General features: G+C 34.2%; 1 protein-coding gene across 1 annotated transcript in view; it reads right to left on the reverse strand.

Moving 5' to 3' along the window:
* Positions 1–14,360: 14,360 nt before the first annotated feature.
* Positions 14,361–21,466, reverse strand: part of LOC105302064 (DNA primase large subunit-like) — a 77,935-nt gene continuing 70,829 nt past the window's right edge. Inside the window, exon 8 of the mRNA XM_023520360.1 lies at positions 14,361–14,740. Coding sequence (XP_023376128.1) covers positions 14,717–14,740 — 24 coding nt within the window. The 3' untranslated portion in view covers positions 14,361–14,716. The remainder of the gene's footprint in view (positions 14,741–21,466) is intronic.

The following is a 21,466-nucleotide window of genomic DNA, read 5'->3' on the forward strand; positions in this document are numbered from 1 at the left end:
AACTCATTGTTGTTTATAAGTTTTGTGACTCTAAAAAAGTTGAAAATCACGTTTTCTGAAGACAAATGATCAAACATTTAATGAGGAATTTTTCTCCCTCATAATCAGTGACATCTGCAGCTCACAAGGGTGACAACAGACAAACCACATTATGCTCTGGAAGAGACTTAGGGACTTATAAGATATAATCTAGTTTTTTCACACTTTTACTTATGCAAATCTTCTTCATCAGAAATAAAGTTGTCCCCATGGTTCTTAAAAATTACCACTTACTCAATACCACTGTTGGCCAACTCAGCAAAAGCCATGAAATCAAGTATTAGCCGCCTCGTCATTCTAATACATGAGAAAGTACTGAATCCAAAGAAGAAACGTGAAAAGAGAACAAGGGAACAGAATGAAAGGAGGCGATAGAAGAAGTATTTAAAACTTATAAGCTGAACATAGAACTTATTTTATTAATGAAAAGAGCAGCATAATTTTGCTAGAATCTGAATGTAACTTGCCAATTGCTGACAAGAAGAATCAATCAGCAGCTCTAGAGAATTCTAAATTTAAAATGATCCATCACTATACTCAAGAAATATAATAAAGACCTTTGATGGATTAGAAGAATAAATGCCCAAATAGCAATATGGGCAATGTCTAGTCACACAATGGTGCTAGCAATGAACAATCTCAAATGGACCACAAGTTTAATCAATCAGCATTAATAGACTATTTAAAAGAAACTTCATGTAAAATACAGCTTGATAGTGGTATAAGAGAAATATATTAAAATCCATAATGTTGATTAAATATTGGAACAGGTTACCGTGACAGGTTGTGAAAATGTCTTTCTTAGAGATTTTTATATGAATAGAATATGATAGAATAGTTTAAGCACAGGCCTCTCCTTAGTCAGGAGACACAGAAAAGGCCCCTACCAGAATTCAGAATCCCTGGCAACACCTGTGACATTTACTACAGACATGTATTTTACAGTGACAGTCACTGTGCAACTCTCAATTATCCACAATATTAAGGACCAGAAGTCATATCTCAAAAGAACAACCATGTCCTACCTCTATTGCAGGAGTCCCCAACGCCCAGGCCACAGACCAGTATGCACAGCAGGAGGTGAGCAGCAGGCAAGCTAGTGAAGCTCCATCAGTATTTGCGGCCTCAGCTCCACCACAGATCATCAAACATTAGATTTTCATAGGAGCACCGGTCCCTGGTGCCAAAAAAGGTTGGGGACCGCTGCTCAATTTTATCTAATTCTGAAGACAATTATACGACAAATTAACATACAGATAAAGTACTGTTATATTGTGATACTTCCCTATATGGAGGGCTTAATAAAGGGAAGAAAAGGAAAACTCATTTTGAGAGTTATAGTAATGGGATGCTCCTCAAATTCAGTATTTCTTTGTACATCAGGGTGATTAATACTCAAAAAATCTTAATACTAGATTTGCTACTGCTTTACATTTCTGGAGCATCCCATTACTGTAACCCCTAATGTACAAAGAAATACTGAATTCAGGGAGATGCTTGAAGCTAAATTGGAAAGATCTATGTAGTCTGGAAATTTTAAAAGGAAATGTGGAGCAGGCACTGTCTTGACGTAAAGCAAAATGAGCAGGTAGATGGCCTCAATGTGGCAATAAGAAAGAAAGTACCAGTGAGATAAAGACTGGAGGCAAAGTTTAGCCAGGCAAGTTATACCAGCTCATCAAGTGCTAGAAGAAAAGGATTCGAGACTCAATGAAGTACTCCAGTTCTTCCAATAGGATTCTTAGGAGCAGAAACCCATATTTCAGAAGTATATTTTTACAATGTTTAGCTCTCCTTAGTTTTCTCCTTAGTCTCCAAAGTTCTTAACAGCGTTAACTCAGTGTAAGCACAGTTTAGGCTGAAGGTTAAAATGGAAAGGAGTAATCTGAGTAAGAAAAGGGAGTCCCCGACAAGGACAGCAAGAAAAAGGCAAGAATGGTCACACAGCTCAGATATCATGTCTCTCCTTAATGTTCTTCCTCCACAGTCCCTATTAAAACCTCAGTGAATTCTGTGGCGCTAACAGTAATCTATTCTGTCAATAGTTTTCATCTCCTCCACAGTCTCGCCTCTTTCCAATAAAACTTTATTTATAAAAATAAGCAGCTGGCCATATTCGGTCTGCACAGCCTTAGTGTACCAACTCCTGGTTTAGCAGGCACTGCTACTAGTAGAAGAATTAAAATTCCTCACTACTTCTAGCAAATGTCCCTGTTTTATGGTGTGAGGTAGACTATCCTTTGGTCATTCTGCTAACACTGCCAAGCCATAGCAAAATTTAGTTCCTCAAATCAGATACACAAATATTCAATTGCCTACTAATCACTGACAAATGACTACTCAGTTCCTCAAAGTTCTACAGCAATTTTTAAAGAGCTTAACGTCCCATGAGACATATAAGGCTCTTTAAAAGACCGAAAATTCTGTTATCCGAATCTATGGATTACAGAAATTCTTTCCAAAATTATTTTTAACTGTAAGTCTTAAAAGTAAAATGGGAAAAAAAATGAAATTTTTATTTTAATGCCACTATATTCCATTGTATATACGTACCATGTCTTCTTCATCCAATCTCTCTATTGATGAGCACTTAGGCAAGTTGCTTCCATAACTTGACTATTGTAAATAGTAATGTAGTGAACATTGGGGTGCATAGGTCTTTGCAAATTAGTGTTTTGGTTTTCTTCGGATAAAAACCCTGATGTGGAATTGCTGGGTCATAAGGTACTCTCTTTAGCTTTAACAATCCCCTTTGCAAAACAAGTAGAACAGAAATCTGGCCACCCAGATTCCTCATTCAATATATTTTGTTCTTCCTGCTTCACAAAAAAATATAAATATAGTTCTTGGAATTTTAACATACCAATCCTAAGTTTCAAGACTTGTTCTACTTCACCATTTTCACTAGAATCTAAGCAAATTTCTTTCATGAAAATAACTGTATAATCTACACCTCCAAATATGTAAGCTTTTCTCATTTCTCCTGCTTCCAACTTTATTTACTCTATGAGTTGGCGTATTGAATAATTTCATTTCTCCTTTTTACAAAAAAGGAAATCTCGAATGCCAGTATTCCATTCATCTTACTCTTAAAAAGACTAAGTTGGTGATAACATATTACTTGGAATAGACTACATTTATATTAACAAAGAAAATAAATGTTTTCATATCTTAATTCCTATGGTAAAACCAAATGCTATGGTAAACCTAAATCTAAAGAGATTGCTTCAAGTTTTGCTGCATTTCACCCACAACTATTCACATAATTCTATTATTTTAGGTTCAAAATATAAATGGAAATAAAACACACACATTTTAGAAAATCTTATAAAAATGAGACAATATTATGTTTGGAAGTAGAGGAAGAGAGATAAGAGATGCACAATAAAGTTATTAAAAAGCTAGATCCAGGCCACAATACCAACATACGGTTAGCAGCTTTTATGTTAAAATATCATTAGGTCCATGATGAATGAAATATTTAGGTTTATCTCTCAAAAATGAACAGCTCAGATTTTCTTTAAGGCAGTCTAGTCACTGAAGACTGAAACAGGCAAATCTTATCTGATCTTTGAGAAGCATATTTAACAGAACTGAGGTAGTTTCCAGTTTTTATAAACATAAGTGGGGAAAGAAAAGTCATTGCTTCTCTGAGTGTTCTCTCCATTGTGCTACAGAATACAAAGACCTAAGAACAGTAATTTCACCAAACAGTAGTTTCTATATAGACACTTAAAAAAAGAACAGTTGGAACATATGAGGAGAAATGTCCAACCCAAAGGAAAAAGGACTGAAGGAGGTCTGCGCGTGTGTGTGTGTGTGTGTGTGTGTGTGTGTGTGTGTGTGTGAGCATTCACTCTTAAAACTGTCCCTAAAACTGTATCTACAAAATCGATAACAGGTATGAATACTATGTGACAAAGGGTCTGATTCAAAATGATGTGTTTTCAAAATATGCAAAAGCTTTTTTGTTTTGGTGTTCAGCAATCGGTCCCACTAAAACTAAGATAAATTTATTTGAAGAAAATGCCTCAAGTTAATAGAGAATAGATTCAAAAATTATTCATTATCTAAATAATCTTCGAAGCCTACATTAAGGAATTTAATTACATGTATTACTTACTCCTTTAGTCTAGCTTGCTTCTCTCAGCAGCTTCTCAAGATTTGAGAAACTCATGTTAAAAGCTAACATTTTATATAAAATTGTTTTCCGTTTTCTAATACTTATTTATAGACTCAGCCTTTAACCCAATTTCTTCAAGATTCTGCTTTTTACTAGCTACTTACCACTAACCCATATAACACCATGAGCAAGTGTATAAAGAGGTAGAAACCAGTCTACCTACTACTACCCTTCATAAGTAACAGTCATACATTCTATCAGTCTAGCAAAATGGATTTCTCATTTAAACACTGACTTTTCTTAACACAACACAAAGCACAATACCAAGGACAGAACCCACTTGCAGAATTCAATTCAAAGGACTCTTTTCATTTTGCCTGAACTAACAATTCACTAGTCCTTAAAGTATCCCACTTCCTCTAATGCCAAATGACCTTTATACCCATCCTCAATTTCAATTTCCTGGCCTTGACTCTAGGCTTACAATGCTCTACGTATATGATCTAAAACAAGAAACAATTATTTCACTAAAGAGGATTCAGGAATGTCAAATAAGTAAATGAAAAGATGTTAAACATCTTTAGCCATTAGGGAAATTCAAATTAAAGCCATGATGATACGGGCACGCCACTATTAAATGGCAATAATAAAAAACAATGACAATCCCTAGTTCTGGTAAGAACGCAGAGCAACAGGAATCTCATGCACTGCCAGTGGAAATGTAAAATGGCTCAGATCATCTAGAAACCAGCTTGACAGTTTCTTATAAAGCTAGACATACACTTACCATGTGACTCAACAATCCCATTCCTGGATATTTACCCTAGAGAAATAAACACTTATGTTCACACAAAGATCTATACATGTTCACAGCAGTTCTATTCAGCATGGCCCAAAACTAGAAACGACTCAAATGTCCTTTAATGAGTGTATGTATGAACAAGCTGTGGGACATCCACCAACAAAATGCTACTCAGCAATTAAAAGAAGGAACTTATGATTCACTAGTGAATGGAGAATTACAAGGTTTTTGTTTTTCCTTTAATCTTAAAAGGCTACAGACTGTGTGTATGCATTAGTTTGCTAGAGCTGCCATAACAAAATACAGACTGAGTGGCTTAAACAGAAATTAATTTTCTCACAGTTCTGAAGGCTAAATGTCCAAGATCAAGATGTTAGCACAGTTGGTTTCTTCTGAAGCCTCTCCTCGACTTGCAGATAGCCACCTTCTCTCTCTCCTTTCACGTGGTCTTTTCTCTATACAAATACCCCTGGTCTCTGTGTCCAAATTTTCTCTTCTTATAAGGGCACTGGTGACACTGGATTAGGGCCCATGCAAAATGTCTAACTCAGGCACCTCTTTAAAAGGCCTTATTTCCAAATACATTCCAAGTGCTAGAGTTTCAACATATGAAATTTATATAATAAAACTCGTAACAGTATAGTTCCATTTATAAAACATTCTGAATATGACAAAATTATAGTGAGGGAGAAAGGATCGGTGGTTGCTAGGGTTGAAGGGAAGGTGTTACTATTAAGGGGGAGAATGAGAAAATTTCTCTGTCATGATAGTGAAGTTCTGTATCCTGATTGTGGGGTGGTTACAAGTACCAATGCGTATATCAAAATTTTATAGAACATACATACACAAGAGTACATGTAAAAGCTGGTAAAATCTGAAAAAGATCTGTAGTTTAATTGGTAACAGTACTATGGTTACATAAAATGTTTCTGGAGAAAGCTGAGTGAGGAGTATAATGGAAACTCTCTGTGCTACTTTTTCAATTTCTACATGAGTCTAAAATTATTTCCAAATAAAAAGTTTAAAAACTATATTCACAGCTCATAGAATCTCTGGTTAAAACCTGGAGACCATCCTTAGTGGCTATGCTGCCAAGCACAATGCCCTCCCCCGACAAACCCCCAAAAGAGACAATTATGATATCAGGCTGCCCCCACCCCAAACACTCAAGTCCCATCAAATAGTATAGGTATACTGTCAAGGGGCTGAGAAACCCAGCATAGGGAGCCCTAGTGGAAAATATTTGAAAATTAATGTTTTCGTCAAAGATTATCAATGGTTTTATTATTTCTTTCTTCAAAGTATCTTTACATGAGAATGTGAATAATTTACCTTGAAATACATAGTCTTGGATTTCAAGAGCAATTTCATACCAATTTCTGTTTGTTAATTTTATTCTCCCTAGATTTAATTTTGGAAACAATGAAGTAAAATGGAAAGGAAAAGTAAACAACTTTTTATCTTGGTAGCATTAATTTTCAATTACTGAAGAGTTGCCGTAAAAATAATTACATTTCAGCAACAAGACAATGACAGGTTTAATACATTTCTTGTGTGTATAATTTGTTGTTGTTGTTGTTGTTTTTTTTTAAGAAAATCACTTTCCAGGGTATCAATAAACCTTGGCTTAAAACAATATATATCAATTCTAACTATCTGAAATTAAGCCGTATACCTAATACAATCCTTTCTTTTTATTTAAGTTAGTTTTAATCTAGCTTCTCTCCTACCTAGATGTAACCACAGGATTCCTACTGTCCCCTTAAGAAACAATAACTATCTGAGTTTTCCAAATAAATTTAAATTAATTGAAACAGCGTGAAATTTGAAGTTATCTGCAGTTTCACTTATAAGAATAAGGTTTAAATTAATATTATTATTTCAAGAAAAAGCAGCAATACACAAACCATGTATAAATAATTCAGGAATCCTGACTTCTGATCTTATGATTTTCTACTATCTCAGGAAATATTCTTGATAGGGCTCTTAATAAAATACATCTTAATTTCCCTTATAAATAAACCACATACCCCCCAAAAAGATTATGACTACATTGATCTAAATTCACTATTTAATAAGGCTAAGAATTGAATGATACCATTAAAATACAATTCCAGAAAAGTTTTTGGTTTAAAAGACAACCTAACAAGTTCTTGACATACCTACCCATTCCCAAAATCTTACTAAATACCTATGAAATGTGGAAAATAAGAAAACGTATAACACAAAAACTAAGACAGAAAAAATCTGAGAGAAATCAAAACAAACTACTTTACTGTTTAAGTCAATTTGTGTCAGAGTGATACAGAAGTCCTTCGCGTGATCCACTTGTAACCCAGAAGAAGGAACCTGCAGTAGGCGGCTATTTTCAGACAGGCAGAAGAACGTGGCTGGGCCACATTTGCAATCAGGTTCTACTTCCTTATTCTAGGTCACATACATAATGCAGAAATCCATTGTTTTTTAAGGTGTTAGGACTAAAATGAAATAGAATTCTGTTATGGTTTATGGCTTAACAAAGATGTGGCTCTTTTTTCAAAAACATTTCTGTATTAAAATTTCTGAAAACTTTACATATTTCTAAATTAGCCAAGAACAAATGTTAGGCACAAGAACAAAATCAATCTATGTGAGAATGTATTTATTCACTTGTTGGTGGACATTGGTTTGTTTCTAGTTTGGAGCTATTATGTATAAAACTGCTATGAATATTCACAAACAAGTCTATGTATAGATACGTTTTTCTTTCTTCTGGGTAAATATCTAGGAATGTGATTGCTGCATCATAGGGTAACTCTATGTTTAACTTTATAAGAAATTGCCAAGTTATTTTGCAAAGTGGTTGCACCATTCGACCAATCCTAATGGCAATGCATGAAAATACAATTTTGACACCAACACTTGGTATTACAAGTTTTTAACTTTAGCCATTGTAGAGGGTGTATATTCTATTTCACTTTGCCTTGAATTCGCATTTCTTTGCATGACAAATGATCTAAGCATCTTTTTCACATATTTATAGGCTATTCATATATATACCTTTGTAAACTGTCTATTCAAACCTTTTTCCCCTTTTGGGATATTTGCACAATGAAATACTATTCAGCAATAAAAAGGAATAAAATATAACAAATGATGAACCACACAGGCATCTTGCTAAGCAAAAGAAAACAGACACAAAAGAGTACACACTGTATGACCCCATTTACATAAAATGCTAAGCCTCACAAGGCTAATCCATAATATTCAAAATCACTCTGGTTGCTTGGGGCAGAGAGTTGGAGAACACTGACTCCAAAAGAGCACGAGGATACTTTCCGGGAAGATGGAAGGGTTCTATATTGTGTTTGGAATAGTGGTTACACAAATGTACACTTTTGGCAAAAGTTAGAGAACTGTGTATTTAAAATGTATGAAGTTCATTATATGTAAATTATATCTGAGTAAATACTACATGAGATAATTTACACATCTTCAAACATCATATCTGAATTATAATGTTTCCTCTGTGAAAAAAAAGTCCTGAGTCATTAGTTGGCCACACCTACTTAAGTTTTAAAACTTCTTTACAACAGAAAATTGATATCTGACCCTGAAGTCTAGGTTCAGGGTCCTTCTGGGCACAAACAAGTTTACATTTGACTAAAAGACAAATGTAATTCTGTATTTCCATCTATTTTACAATACTTCGACTGATCATTGGAGAGAAAATGAATTAATGAAAAGGTACACTATTTCTGAGAAGCATGATTTACTATTGTCTCTGCCACTCTGTAGCCTTCTGAAAGTACCTTGGAATTATATTCCAAAATAACTCTCATCGTTACTCAGACTATTAATGACTTCTAGCTTCTGAGAATTATTTATCTGGTCTTTAAAGGGACCACTAAACTTTTGCTGACCAAATGTTTCACATGCTCAAAGGATATATCTAATCTTTGAGTAACATTTCAAGCTTCTAATGTTATTATAAATTAGACCACATTATGAATAATTTAAAATAATTCTATGAAAAAAATGGGTTGAGAATTCAAATCAAATGAAATATTAATTATTTGTTCAAAAGGAAAATAAATAAAATATAATTTAAATACATAATCAGACAATAAAAACTAGATAGACACACTACACATTTTATGTGGGAAAAAAGTATGAAATGTCAAAGCTATTCCTAAGTATAATTCCGTAGTAACCTACTTAACAAAGAAAAAAATGTTTTATGTGTATGTATGTTCATTCGTTCGTTCATTCATTCATTATTCCTCTACCTTATACTTAAGAGAACACTGTAAAGGTTTTTTTTTTTTTTAACTTATCTTATTTGAATAGCATATGTATAAAAGATCTAAAGTAATTCTTGTTAGTTTAATATTTTAGTTGTCTCAAATTATGCTGACTGGATCAAGATTGATAACTTTTTTATAGACTGCGGATCAAAAAAGGTATTTCTAGCATTATGTACAAACACTAAAGTCAGAATTGCACATTCCAATCTCTTCCATTTGAATTATCCAACTTGATGTCTTTTTAAAGTGTTATTCTATATAAATAAGATTCTCTTAAAGTATAGACCAATGTTATTATTTAAGCGCTTCTTTGATTTAATGGTAATTTAATCTCCTTAATGTAATAGTTTCCCAAATTTCATAGTCTTTTAATGAAGCTATTACAATGAATCTATATCTATTCTTGATATGCTGTTTACCAATTACTTGACAAGTTTAAATACCTTTATTTTAGTACTTACTCAATGTTATCTTCTGGAGTCAGGCACTTGCCCATATCTTTTGCATCTGTTTTCACATAATTAACTAAATATTTAAAATCTGAGTTGTTCTTGCCCAGACTTTCAATTTTGTTTAATCTCTCCCTTGATGCAATTTAAAGAACTTTTTCCTATATTCTCTACTTCGGCTACAATTTTACTATCTTTTCGTTAATAAAGGACATTACTTCAAGTACTGTCAGATGTGGATGTAACAAACAATAATTTAATTCATCTTAGTCTTCTAGTTAAATCCCAGAGAGCTAGCCAAGAGTGAATAAACAGAGAAAAGAATCTCTACTTTCCAGAGTATCTTACATTTAAATTAAACCCACGTTTTGTTTTCTATTTGGCATAATTTAATGAAATAAATGCACTTTTCACAATCCATCCCAGCTAAAATGCACCCATCTCTACCTCTGCACCAATCCACCCACAGCAGGCCTCAAAGATTTCTGGTCCACCCAAGTCAAAAAGCAAGAATGCCACTCCTAAGAAATAAGGTGTTAAAAAGAAAATGTTCTGAACAAAACTTGGACTAATAATGACTGGATTTCAATCAAGGTGAAATCTTGTGAGATACATCCATGCAGGCACACACACACACACACGTGCACCCACAGACATGCATACACCACGCACACATGCAGACACCTATAAAGAGGAGCTCCAAACAGAGCCCAAAGGTATAATTCCATCTTCAGACATGGACCTTTAAAGCTCCTGCACTAACTAGATGATTCACTTGCTCATGGGGATCAGTTATGGAACTAACATATACCTTTAATCAGAGGAAGTACTACCCCAGGGGCTGTACCCACCAGTAAGTCCTGGGTCCTTCAGCATTAAACTGCTCAGAGATGGCTATTAAGGCAACGTGAAGCTTCCCTTGGTTTTGTACATACCAAGCTTAGTTTGCTACTTCACCATAAATATCTCAAGAGGACTTGATAGTGACCACATCTTAGGCCATGAACTTTTAACCTACTGCCTAGTAACCACTGACATCTTAACAGACCCTAATTCTGCCCCCAATCTTCCTGACATTGCCACAGCCTCATGCACCGCACTCAACATTACTCCAAATGTCAAGGTTCACATTCCTCAAATCCATTCAGGGCAACAGGGTCAAATGTAAAGTGTGTGTGTTGTCTCATATTTTGCACAAGGGACTTCTAGATTTCCTTCATGTTAACCATCAACCAACTGCTCCTAATTAATTATATATTTTGTCAACTGCAGCATTCAGCTCACTGGCCTAAAATGAAGTTTATGTACATGCTTATTTGAATAATGATGGAAAACTGAACTGTGTGAAAGCATGTAAAAGTCTATTAAAATGTTCCTAAACCTAAAACTTCTCAGACAGAAAAAAAGACAATTGTCAGAAAAATAGCAACATATGATGCTAATAACGAAATGAAAATAAGTTTTCTAATAGGCTAACAAGTCAACTTCAAAGTGAAAAAAGGCAAAGGACACCAGGCTTTTGTTGTGTTGCTAAACTATTAACTGACGAAACTTGCGTGTGTGTATTATAAAAATCACCCATCTATACCACAAAGAATTACTTCGGGCTAACAGTGGAAACATAGTACCTGAAGTAAATTCCAAGTGACAAGCTCCTCATTAATCATCATTTGGAAACATTCACGCATCAACATGGTCTTTTAGCTCACTGTTTAACATATCTGGTAAATGCAGCATCCTAAAGATTCACCTGCAAAAAATGTTTTTCCAACCCTTCCTGGCTCTTAGCATCTGATATACTTGCCATTTATTCTGAAAGGTCACAGAGTAAAGAGTTCTGCTGTATCCAGGAAAAAAACTTGTTTAGCATAAAACACTGTCATTTGTGTATCAGCAATACACTATAGGGAGGAAAAATGCTGTCGAGAAAAAATATATAAATGCTATTATTGCATTGAAACTCTGACATAGTAATTCAAATAAAGTTATTTTAGAGTGTTTTTTTTTGTATAGCAACCTGGCCTCTAAGTAAAATTCTAAATTTCAGTAGTCAGCATAGTCAGTAGAGCTATTGGCAAAAAAAAATATTTAATATTTAGACTATATGAATTATAAACAACTCTGTCAAAATCGTTTATTAAAATAAAATAAATATCAGGCTAGAAAACTCAAAATCCCTAGTATACATCCACTCTTCACCAGACATCAACCAGGTTCAAGGCAAGCTCACCGAGGCTCATTTTCTTCATCTTGGGGAGATGGGGATAGGAGGAACTCTACCACCAGGATCAAATGAGATTTTATTTACTGTGTATTCTGTCTGGAATTATGTTATAGATAAAACCAATAACTAAAAGATACTTTAAACTTTCATTTACATAAAGTAATAATTTATAGAGGGATTTAAGTAATCTTAAAGTTCTATGATATGCAATAATATTCAGATCATCATTCATAAATTGAAAGTGAACTGCAATTGATTTTAAAATACTCTACACAAAAATGACAGAATATACAAATAAATCTTTATTTTATGAAACACTTTTTGAATTTAGTATCTTTTAATTGACTATATATTAAGGCAAAAAAATTAGGATTCTATAAATTTAAACTGTATGTTTGGTGAAATATCAGCTCAAATCGCAATGCAAGCTACATCTTTAAAACTGGTACAAGTCAAGATCCAGTCTTGTTGATAATAAACCTTTGTAAATTAAGACTGGCATCTTTGTAACTTTCATCTTGCCCTAGTATCTTCTATCTATTCTAGATGATTAGTTTGAAGCCACGATTCAAAGAGCACAGACTTTCATTTTGAGCAGATAAACTCTATCAGAATATCAAACATAGAGACAGCTCTTTAAAATAGAGAAAATGAAAATGTAAAAAGACAGCACTTCAAAATACAGAAAAAAATGAAAACCTTGAGTGTCAAAGGCTCTAACCAATGACAGTAGTCAAGCTTCTTATTCAGTAATAATGAAGTCACTGTTTATGAGGATGAAGGTAAAAAAGCTAGAAGAAAAGGAAGAAAAGACAATGCAGACAGCTATCATTGAATAGTCTGGCAAAAACTTAAAGCAAGGTCAAAACATTAACAGTGATCTTTGTAGTACTTACAAAAGAAAACTTCACATTCACAATAAAGACACAGATGTCATAAACATTTAAATTCTCTAACATTTGTTTACAGCTTACATAATAATACTTAATGAGCACTAAAATTGTAAAGCAAAATATTTTCCCAAATTTTTCACACCAGAAAGCTGTTGCCTCATTAAAACAAAAGAATTTTATACATCAGTGCAGTTACTCAGCCAAACTTAACTAGCCTGATGATCTATTAAGGAAAAAGATATGGTTGTTTTCTGGTTTCAGAATTTATGATTTATTTGACCAGAATCGTCACTTAACCTCTTTTGTTCAGATATTACCTTAGTCATTCATTCTACGACTGTAAGGTTTTGTTCTATTTCCCATGACTTTCTCCAAAATCACAAAAACACAAATGGCATCTTCTCAGCCTTGATTCTTCTCTGTAGGATTTGATACTCCTGGCTATCTGCTCCTTAGAACTCTCTACCTTCTTTGAGCTGCTCAAATAGCATGCCCTCTAAGTTCTATTCCAATCTTCAGAACACTTTTTTTCAGGCTTCTTCACTGTCTCCTTCCCCCATCTGCCCTATGATTTTGAATATTCCCCCAAGAATCTGTCCTTGACCCTTCCTGTCTCCTCATTCTATGTTCTACCCTTATCGCTCTCATCCATTTTCAGCAAAGTCTTGAAATAACTGTCAGCTGAATAACTTCTATGCCCAATCTATTTTCTGAATGTTAGGATTGCATTTCCAACTATGTGCTAGATTATCTCCAAAAATGAATATATCTATCGGCACCTCAAACTAGACGCTCAAAACAAAAATCGTTGTTCCATACCCCCAATGTGCAAATAGGCCAATTAACAATTCTTTTCCATTTCTCTTCCAGGTAAAGGGTTCAGAACAGGCCTCCCCAAGATGTGCCACTCTGGCATGCGAATTATATTGAAGTGAAGGCAACTAAGACCCTACAGACTCATGAGAAACTTTTATCTCTCCCTTAAAATTTTTGAATTTGGGGCCTCGCCCATAATGAGTTATCCCCAGAAATAACTTTTTACAACCTATCTATAGGGCAGGGCAAGCATCTAACTACTGAATATCTGTTCTTCTTATCATCTTGCCACTGACTTTCCTCTGAACCTCTCATATATGTGGGGTCTCTAACTCTCTTATGTATGGGGATTACTCACATGTATGTAACTAATTAAATTTGGTTATTTTCTCTTGTTAATTTGTCTCATACAGATAGAATTATTAGATTAGAGGGAAGAACTTAGGACAGAAAACAATTTCTTCCTCCCACACATAATTCATCCCGAAATATAACCTAAAAGAAGGTCCTATGAATTTGGGGTCAATCCCTAGCCATCCTCACTCCTACTCAGCAGCAGGCACTAACTGGCTCATGCCCTACAGCCTCAGCTGCCACCAGTTACTAGGTAGACTCTAATGAAGCCTAGCAAGCATCAAAAGACTTGTCTTTAATCACTTTCTTAGCATAATCAAGCCAGGACCAACTACCATTCCTAGCTGAACACAAAAGAGGCTGATCTGGGCCAATTAGTGGAAAAGGAGTTTATTAAGAGGTTACTGGGCATCTCACAGAACTGTTGGGAAGATGAAGAACTATGCTCAAAGTTAATCTTCCAGGAACAATGTCCAAACCATGATACAAAACAGGAATGTTAGAAAATGGCCATTGATGATGATGTTGATGTGCGAGAGGACTGAAAAACACCACCACCACCACCATTGCTGGAAGTCAACATTGCAACCACTGGGAAGCCACTGCTGCCACCAGCCACCTAATTCCATCAGCAAAAATGGAAGTTCTATGCAAAATCTGTTTTCTCGGGTCCATTTGTTTCCTCAGGTCCAGTCGAAGTCTTGTAAGAGGCAAGTCTCACTGGTGAAGTCTAAATCGTATGCCTAAGATGTGACTACAAAAGAGGATGAAAGTTTGAGTACTGACTTCTATATAGGCAAGAAATGACTCTACATTAGCATAAACTTATACTGGGAAAATTTTACCAAATATAAAAAGACTATTCAAAAGGTGAGGTTAAACATGAATGCAACTACTACTATATATCTTCCTGCCCCTGCCTCCTAGCCTACAATGGATCTGTCCAAAGCCTGTCAGAGTTTGGTGAGTTCACTTGAATGCACTTGCTGGAACCAGACCCACTCTGTTACCCAGATCACTTAGCTGGAGCCCAAATTCCCTACCCAAGTTTGCCCAAGCAACACCACCACCTGGGGGACCAAAAGCCCCAACTCCAGCCATAGCTACACCATCCAAATACAAGGCAGACCATCCAAAATAACACATCATGTCACCACAGACTTTAAGCACTGGCAGTAACAAGACACTCTTGTTGCTGTATTCCATACACCACAGAGAACCCTCTTGGACATTAAAACCAATTTAGACTAAGTCTGAGTTCTACATACCCTTTGAAAACTAGGATTTGATTAGCAATCTCCCAGCCTCTCTTCACCCCATTCTCCTAGGCTAGCCCTTCCCCATTCACCAACTGGCCACTAAGATCCCAGGGCATATGTCTCACTCTCATCCCTCTCCCTCCATCCCCACCATCAACATTCCAGTATGGGTTCTCATAACTTATCTAAATATTGCAACAATGTCCTAACAAATTCTCCTATGTAAAAGTCCCCCTTATACCACCTCCACCATCACACACATGCATAAAATTCATGTCACATATTTAATTCTTTGGAAGGCTGAACATCTCAGAAAAGTAAATTGTGTATAAATATGAAAGCACTGTGGAAAATGTGCTCCAAAATAATTAAATCTCAGTGTCCTAGAAGGAGACCTAGAACTAATTCTCCATCATCCTCATTACTTTTACATATGAGCATGAACAGATATATGAAAGAAAATCTGGTTTGGCAAGCAAAAGACTAATCTCTTTTCTGACTGAGTTGCAGAACTAAAATATGAAAAATACTTTCTAAATTCCTCTTTATAGACTGTGGACTGAGGGAGCAATTGTGAAATATTTAATGAATGAATAAGAATATAAAACCGTAGGAAACATGGCCCCATCTCATTACTATTTCTAAATTTAGTCCTTACCCACATTCTAAATTTACTCATTAACTTTTTTTATTTAGCCCTAGACTTCTTTCCTAAAAACCCCTTTTGACTAATAGACACTTTTCCTACTTGTTTCCTCCTTTAAATTCTCCCTACATTAGTCTAATGTAAATGCAGTCTTCTGTCTAGTTATTTTCTTCATTCGATCTTATTATTATGGCATTTGTATACAGTCATTTTAAGCCTTCTTATTTATAAATACCTCCTAATCACCTTTGTTCGATGAGGCATTTTTTTAGCACTTATTTTACACTACAATTTTCCTCAGAGCAGCCTTGTAGCAACCTTATGGCTATAAAGAGTCACATATTTGCAATGAGGCTAAACTCCTGTTAAAAAAATGATTTACAATCTTTGAGTTCTAATAGATTAGCGAAGATCTAGATGGCTGCACACATATTTATTGAAAGAAAGGAAATGCATAGTTCCTTTTCTATCTTTAACCAGTAAAAAGTGGTTGAATAAATTCATGAACTTCTATCTTTGTTTTAAAGATTAATCAGTGTTGCCTTCACAGTCTTTAACAAATTAGAGATTTCTTCTTTCTCCAAACTGGCATAGCTGTTGAGTAATGTTTTTAGTATGCCATTCTAATTGTTATCTGTTTATTTGTTCATGTCACCTGGAAGAGTGTATAAGCCACTCATATCAAAAATCCTGTCTTAAACCACTTCTATACCACATCTCATATGTAGAAAGCACTTAACATTAGTTCACATATTCCATAAATAGTATGTTGGATACTATGCTAGGTACCAGAAATATCAAATATTTAAGAGTCCAGGAAGCTGACTGGTAATAAGGTAATCAACAAACTTTGATAATTAAGAAACAATGCTTCACCAGATACTGCATTCAGCTAATCAAAATCGGTGGTTTCTTTACCAGGTTAGTGACAAATGACTCCACGTATGGGATTATTTTGTGAGTATGTACAACTTCTTATAAATTACTACTGTTTCACTTAAATAGTGAAAACAAACTAGTTTCTAACAAAAACAATACTAACAAGTTGCCACCAATACTATATTAGAAAAATAAACAGCTCTTATCATTCGACCCTTTCTTTAAAACTTTCTTGAAAAAGGTTTCTCTTTTTATTTGATTACTATTTTATTTTGTACAAATTGTTATAGAACATCTCTCTCCCATTTTTCTTTTAAGTCATTCATTCAAAAACTATTTATCAATCCTCTATAATATGCAAAGTAGCATGATAAGCAATAAGGATTCAAAGATGAAAAAGAACCAGCTATTCTTTTCAATATATGTTTCTCAACTGTCATAAAAATATTCATGTCTTCAAATAAGTATTATTTGTGACCTATCATACTTGGCAGAGGATATGAAAAGTGGCCTCTTATTCTCCACTCTGATGTTATTTGGGCTCCGAAATGAATTCAAAAAATGTAGCGTAGCTGCACTTCACCTTTGCTACATCATACTTCCAATAAAACGTCTTCCTAGCCCACAACTTATTTCCCACTAAACCAAATGCTTCTAGACCCAGATCAAGTACTTACATAGTTCACACATCAATGTATTTACAAGCACCTTTGCTTATTTTCTAAATGTTTCTTGTCGTTCATTTGCCTTCCTGTCCAGAACTTAAGCTTTCATGATATAAGAACTTCATTAAGTGCATCTCTATCCTTTTAATGCCCTGACGACAATGCTGAGTGCCTAGTAGCTTCGCAATGAATATAGATAGATGGGAAAAATGCATAAATACCAAGATATATAAAGAACAATTCATATCACATGCCTACTATAGTGTTTAACAAGAGTTTCTAACACAGTGGAAGATTTAACCATTTTAATTGTTTTTTATATTAAAAAAATTGTTTTTTATATTAATTCATATATCCTCCATCAGTAAAAATTTTTATTTAACTGGCACAGCACAGTCCTTAAGTTTTGGATTTCAGAGACTGGTATAGCCCCTCTTATCTATGTAAATGATTAGTTTCCTACCTGCCTTTATTCCCAGGAAGCTTACAACCAAATATGCAGCACAAAACAGCATCTGTATTAACACTTGAGAGTTATGATTTGTTCATTAGTCTTAATTTTCTTTTTCTTTTACTATTTCAGTCAATGTGTTTTGTCATAAGCTGGCTCGAACGTTTTGTGGAAACGAACTGGTTATAAATGAATTTATAGCCTACTATTAAAAAGTTTCTATTTGAAAGTTCACATCCTTTTATGCACCAAAACATACTTCAAACTTATTCCCGTCCATTTTTCCTTCTCCTCTAAGTTTTTGTCAGTCATCCATGTTCTTAAATTGTATTGTCTATCAAATTTACTATAAAGACGAAATTTTCCGTCTATAGCTTCACACAGTTGGAGTTTTGCTGCTATTTTCTTTCACTTCTTTCAAATTACTACTTTTGAGTGGCTCAATATCATAGCTGTAAGGCTGAAACTGGTCTCTTTCTCTGTGCTCTAGACACCTATTTTTAGATAACAGATGGCTTTTCATCAATAACTTTCATCAATGACATAAGCCACAAAAAGCAAACTTATAAGTACTGAGATTCGTTCACTAAGTTTATAACATGTTAGTATATTTTGAAGAAATCAGAATATGCAGTCCATCGTTCTTATATCACCCTATCCATTTCCAACTAATGAAATCATTTAACGTAAGCTAAAATCTCTTTCCCTTTCCTTATGTTATATAAATTCCATAGCCTTATGCACTAGTGACAAAAAAAAACTGACAAAAAAAATTTAATGCTACTTATTAAAGCATCAAAAACATAAAATACTTAGAAATAAATAAAATGAAATATGTGAAAAATCTCCACAGTGAAAACTATAAAACATTGCTGAGAGAAATTTTAAAAGACCTCAATAAATTAGCTATACATATATGTTTGTGGATTAAAAGACTCAATATTCTTAAGGTATCAATTCTGAGTTGATCTATACACTCAACGCGATCCCAATCAAATTCTGGCAGACTTCTTTGTAGAAATCAACAAGCTGATTCTAAAATATATATAGAAATACAATGGCCTAGATAAGCCAAAACAATTTTGAATAAAGATCAAAGTTGAAACACACATAGAAATACAATGACCTAGATAAGCCAAAACAATTTTGAATAAAGATCAAAGTTGAAACACACTACCTGATTTCAAAACTTATTATGAAACTACAGTAATCAAGAGAGGGTGGTATTGTTATAAAGACATATATATGCATCAATGGAACAAAATATAGAAATATACTCATGCCTATATGATCAAATGATTTTCAACAAGGTGCCAATGTAATCTAATGGGGAAAGAATAAGCTTTTCTACTAGTGGTGCTGAAACAACTGGAAATCAATACAGAAAAAAACAAATGTTGAACTTTACCTTACACCATATATTAAAATTAACTCAAAATGGGTCATAGAGATAAGAAAGAGCTAACAATACAGGAGAAATTCTTTGTTAGGCAAATATTCCTTGGATAGAAAATAAACCATAAAAGAAAAAACTGATAAAATGAACTTAATCAAAATGTAAAACTTGCTCTTCAAAAGGTATCATTAAAACAACAAAAAGGTAAGTTCAAGAGAAAATGTTTGCAAAACACACACACACCTATGCATCCACATATGCGTGTGTGTGTGTGTGTGTGTATGGATGGGTGTATATATATGTATGAATACACACACACAAATCTATATAACTAATTATCTGAAGAATATATATATAGAACTCACGAAGCCCAATAACGAGAACACAAACAACCCAATTCTTTTATTGGAAAAGAATATGAACACTTTATCAATGAAGATATGTGAATCACAAGGACTGAAAAGATACTCAACATCATTCGTCATTAGGGAAATGGAAATTAAAAGCGCAATGAGATGTCATCATACACTCCTTAGAGTGGTTAAATTTTAAGTCTAAGAGAGTAGATCTTAAATGTTCTCATCACAAGAAAAAAAATTATGTAACTGTGTGTGATACTGGATGTTACCTAGACTTATTGTGGTAATCATTTCACAGTGTATACAAATATTGAATCATTAAGTTGCACATCTGTAGCTAATATAATACTATATGTCAACTTTATCTCAATTTTAAAAAGATAAAACTGACAATATTAACTTTTGACAAGGTTGAAGAGTAACTCATATACTAGTGGTGAAAATGCAAAAGGGCCTACCACTTTAGAAATAGTTTGGAATTTTCTAATAAAATTAAACACTTTAAACATACTTACCATACAACCCATCAATCCCATTTATAGATATGTATCCAAATGTTTAAGGTAGTTTCATCTACATAGCTAAACACTGAAAACAATCTAAATGTCCATCAAGTGTGAACTGGATAAACTGTGGTGCATGCATACAATGGAAACAATAGAAAAAATGAACTACCAATATATGAAGTGACACGGGTGAATACTGAAACATAATGCAGATCAAAAAAGCCTAACACAGAAGAATAAATACTGTATTATTCAATTTATATGAAATACTAAAACGGACAAAATTATCATGACAGAAAGCACCCAGAGCCAGGGGTGGTAGGAGGGAATTAACTGCCAAGGGAATTTGGGGAGTGATGGAAATGTTACATATCTTGATGGTGGTAATGGTTACACAGCCATATACCTATATCAAAACTCATCCAACTGTACATTTAAAATTGGTTAATTTTATGTATATAATTTACACCTCAATAAAGCTAGCTAAAAAATTCCAATCTAATACTAATTAAAAGCATAGTCCCAATCATATCATAAGAACGAGAAAATTATTAAAAGAAAAACTAGAGCTCATAAACATTAAAAAAATAACCCACATGCATTACTAATCTAAGGTATAATGTGGCCATATGTAATTCTAATCTTCACTATACTTGTTCTCCAAGGCTGCAAATCTTTAACAACTGAAAAAGTCTATACCCTTATTTCAAATAGTTTCTATTCTGCTTCATGGCTTCTGTTTGACAGTCATGGGAAAAGTATACCCCAAGGTTGTAAAACCAGTAGTGAGGGATTCTTAAGTGAAGTGGGGCTCAGCTGCCGAAATAGAGGTCCTATTGTGAGGTACTTCCTAACAAAATGTCAGTTTCAATGCCTCATGCCAAGCACTGCCTTAAAGAGAAACTAAGCACAGTTAAATCGAGCAGACTAATAAGAGCAAAGAAGGTAACTGACAATTGTTCTTTCAGGGGAACACACACATATCCCCACACATACCCCTATGAACAGGAGTTTTACCAACTTCCAGAGGATGACCTAGAAAGAGAGAATAGTCTGCAATGCATATAAAAGACAGAACAGTTTTCTATTAGCAAAGCTTACAGGACCTTGAAGATATTATGCTAAGTGAAATAAGACAGAGGATAAATAAATACCCTGTGACTTCATAGATGTGAAATCTAAAACAAACAAACAAACCAAAACTCATAGATACAGACAATATATTGGTGACTGTCATAGGGGAGGGTGGGTTAGGATGGGTTGGGTGAAGGGGGTCAAGAGGTATAAACTTCCAGTTATAAAATAAGTCATGGGGATGT

Source organism: Pteropus vampyrus, unplaced genomic scaffold, assembly GCF_000151845.1.
Source record: "Pteropus vampyrus isolate Shadow unplaced genomic scaffold, Pvam_2.0 Scaffold260, whole genome shotgun sequence".
Classification (NCBI taxonomy): domain Eukaryota; kingdom Metazoa; phylum Chordata; class Mammalia; order Chiroptera; family Pteropodidae; genus Pteropus; species Pteropus vampyrus.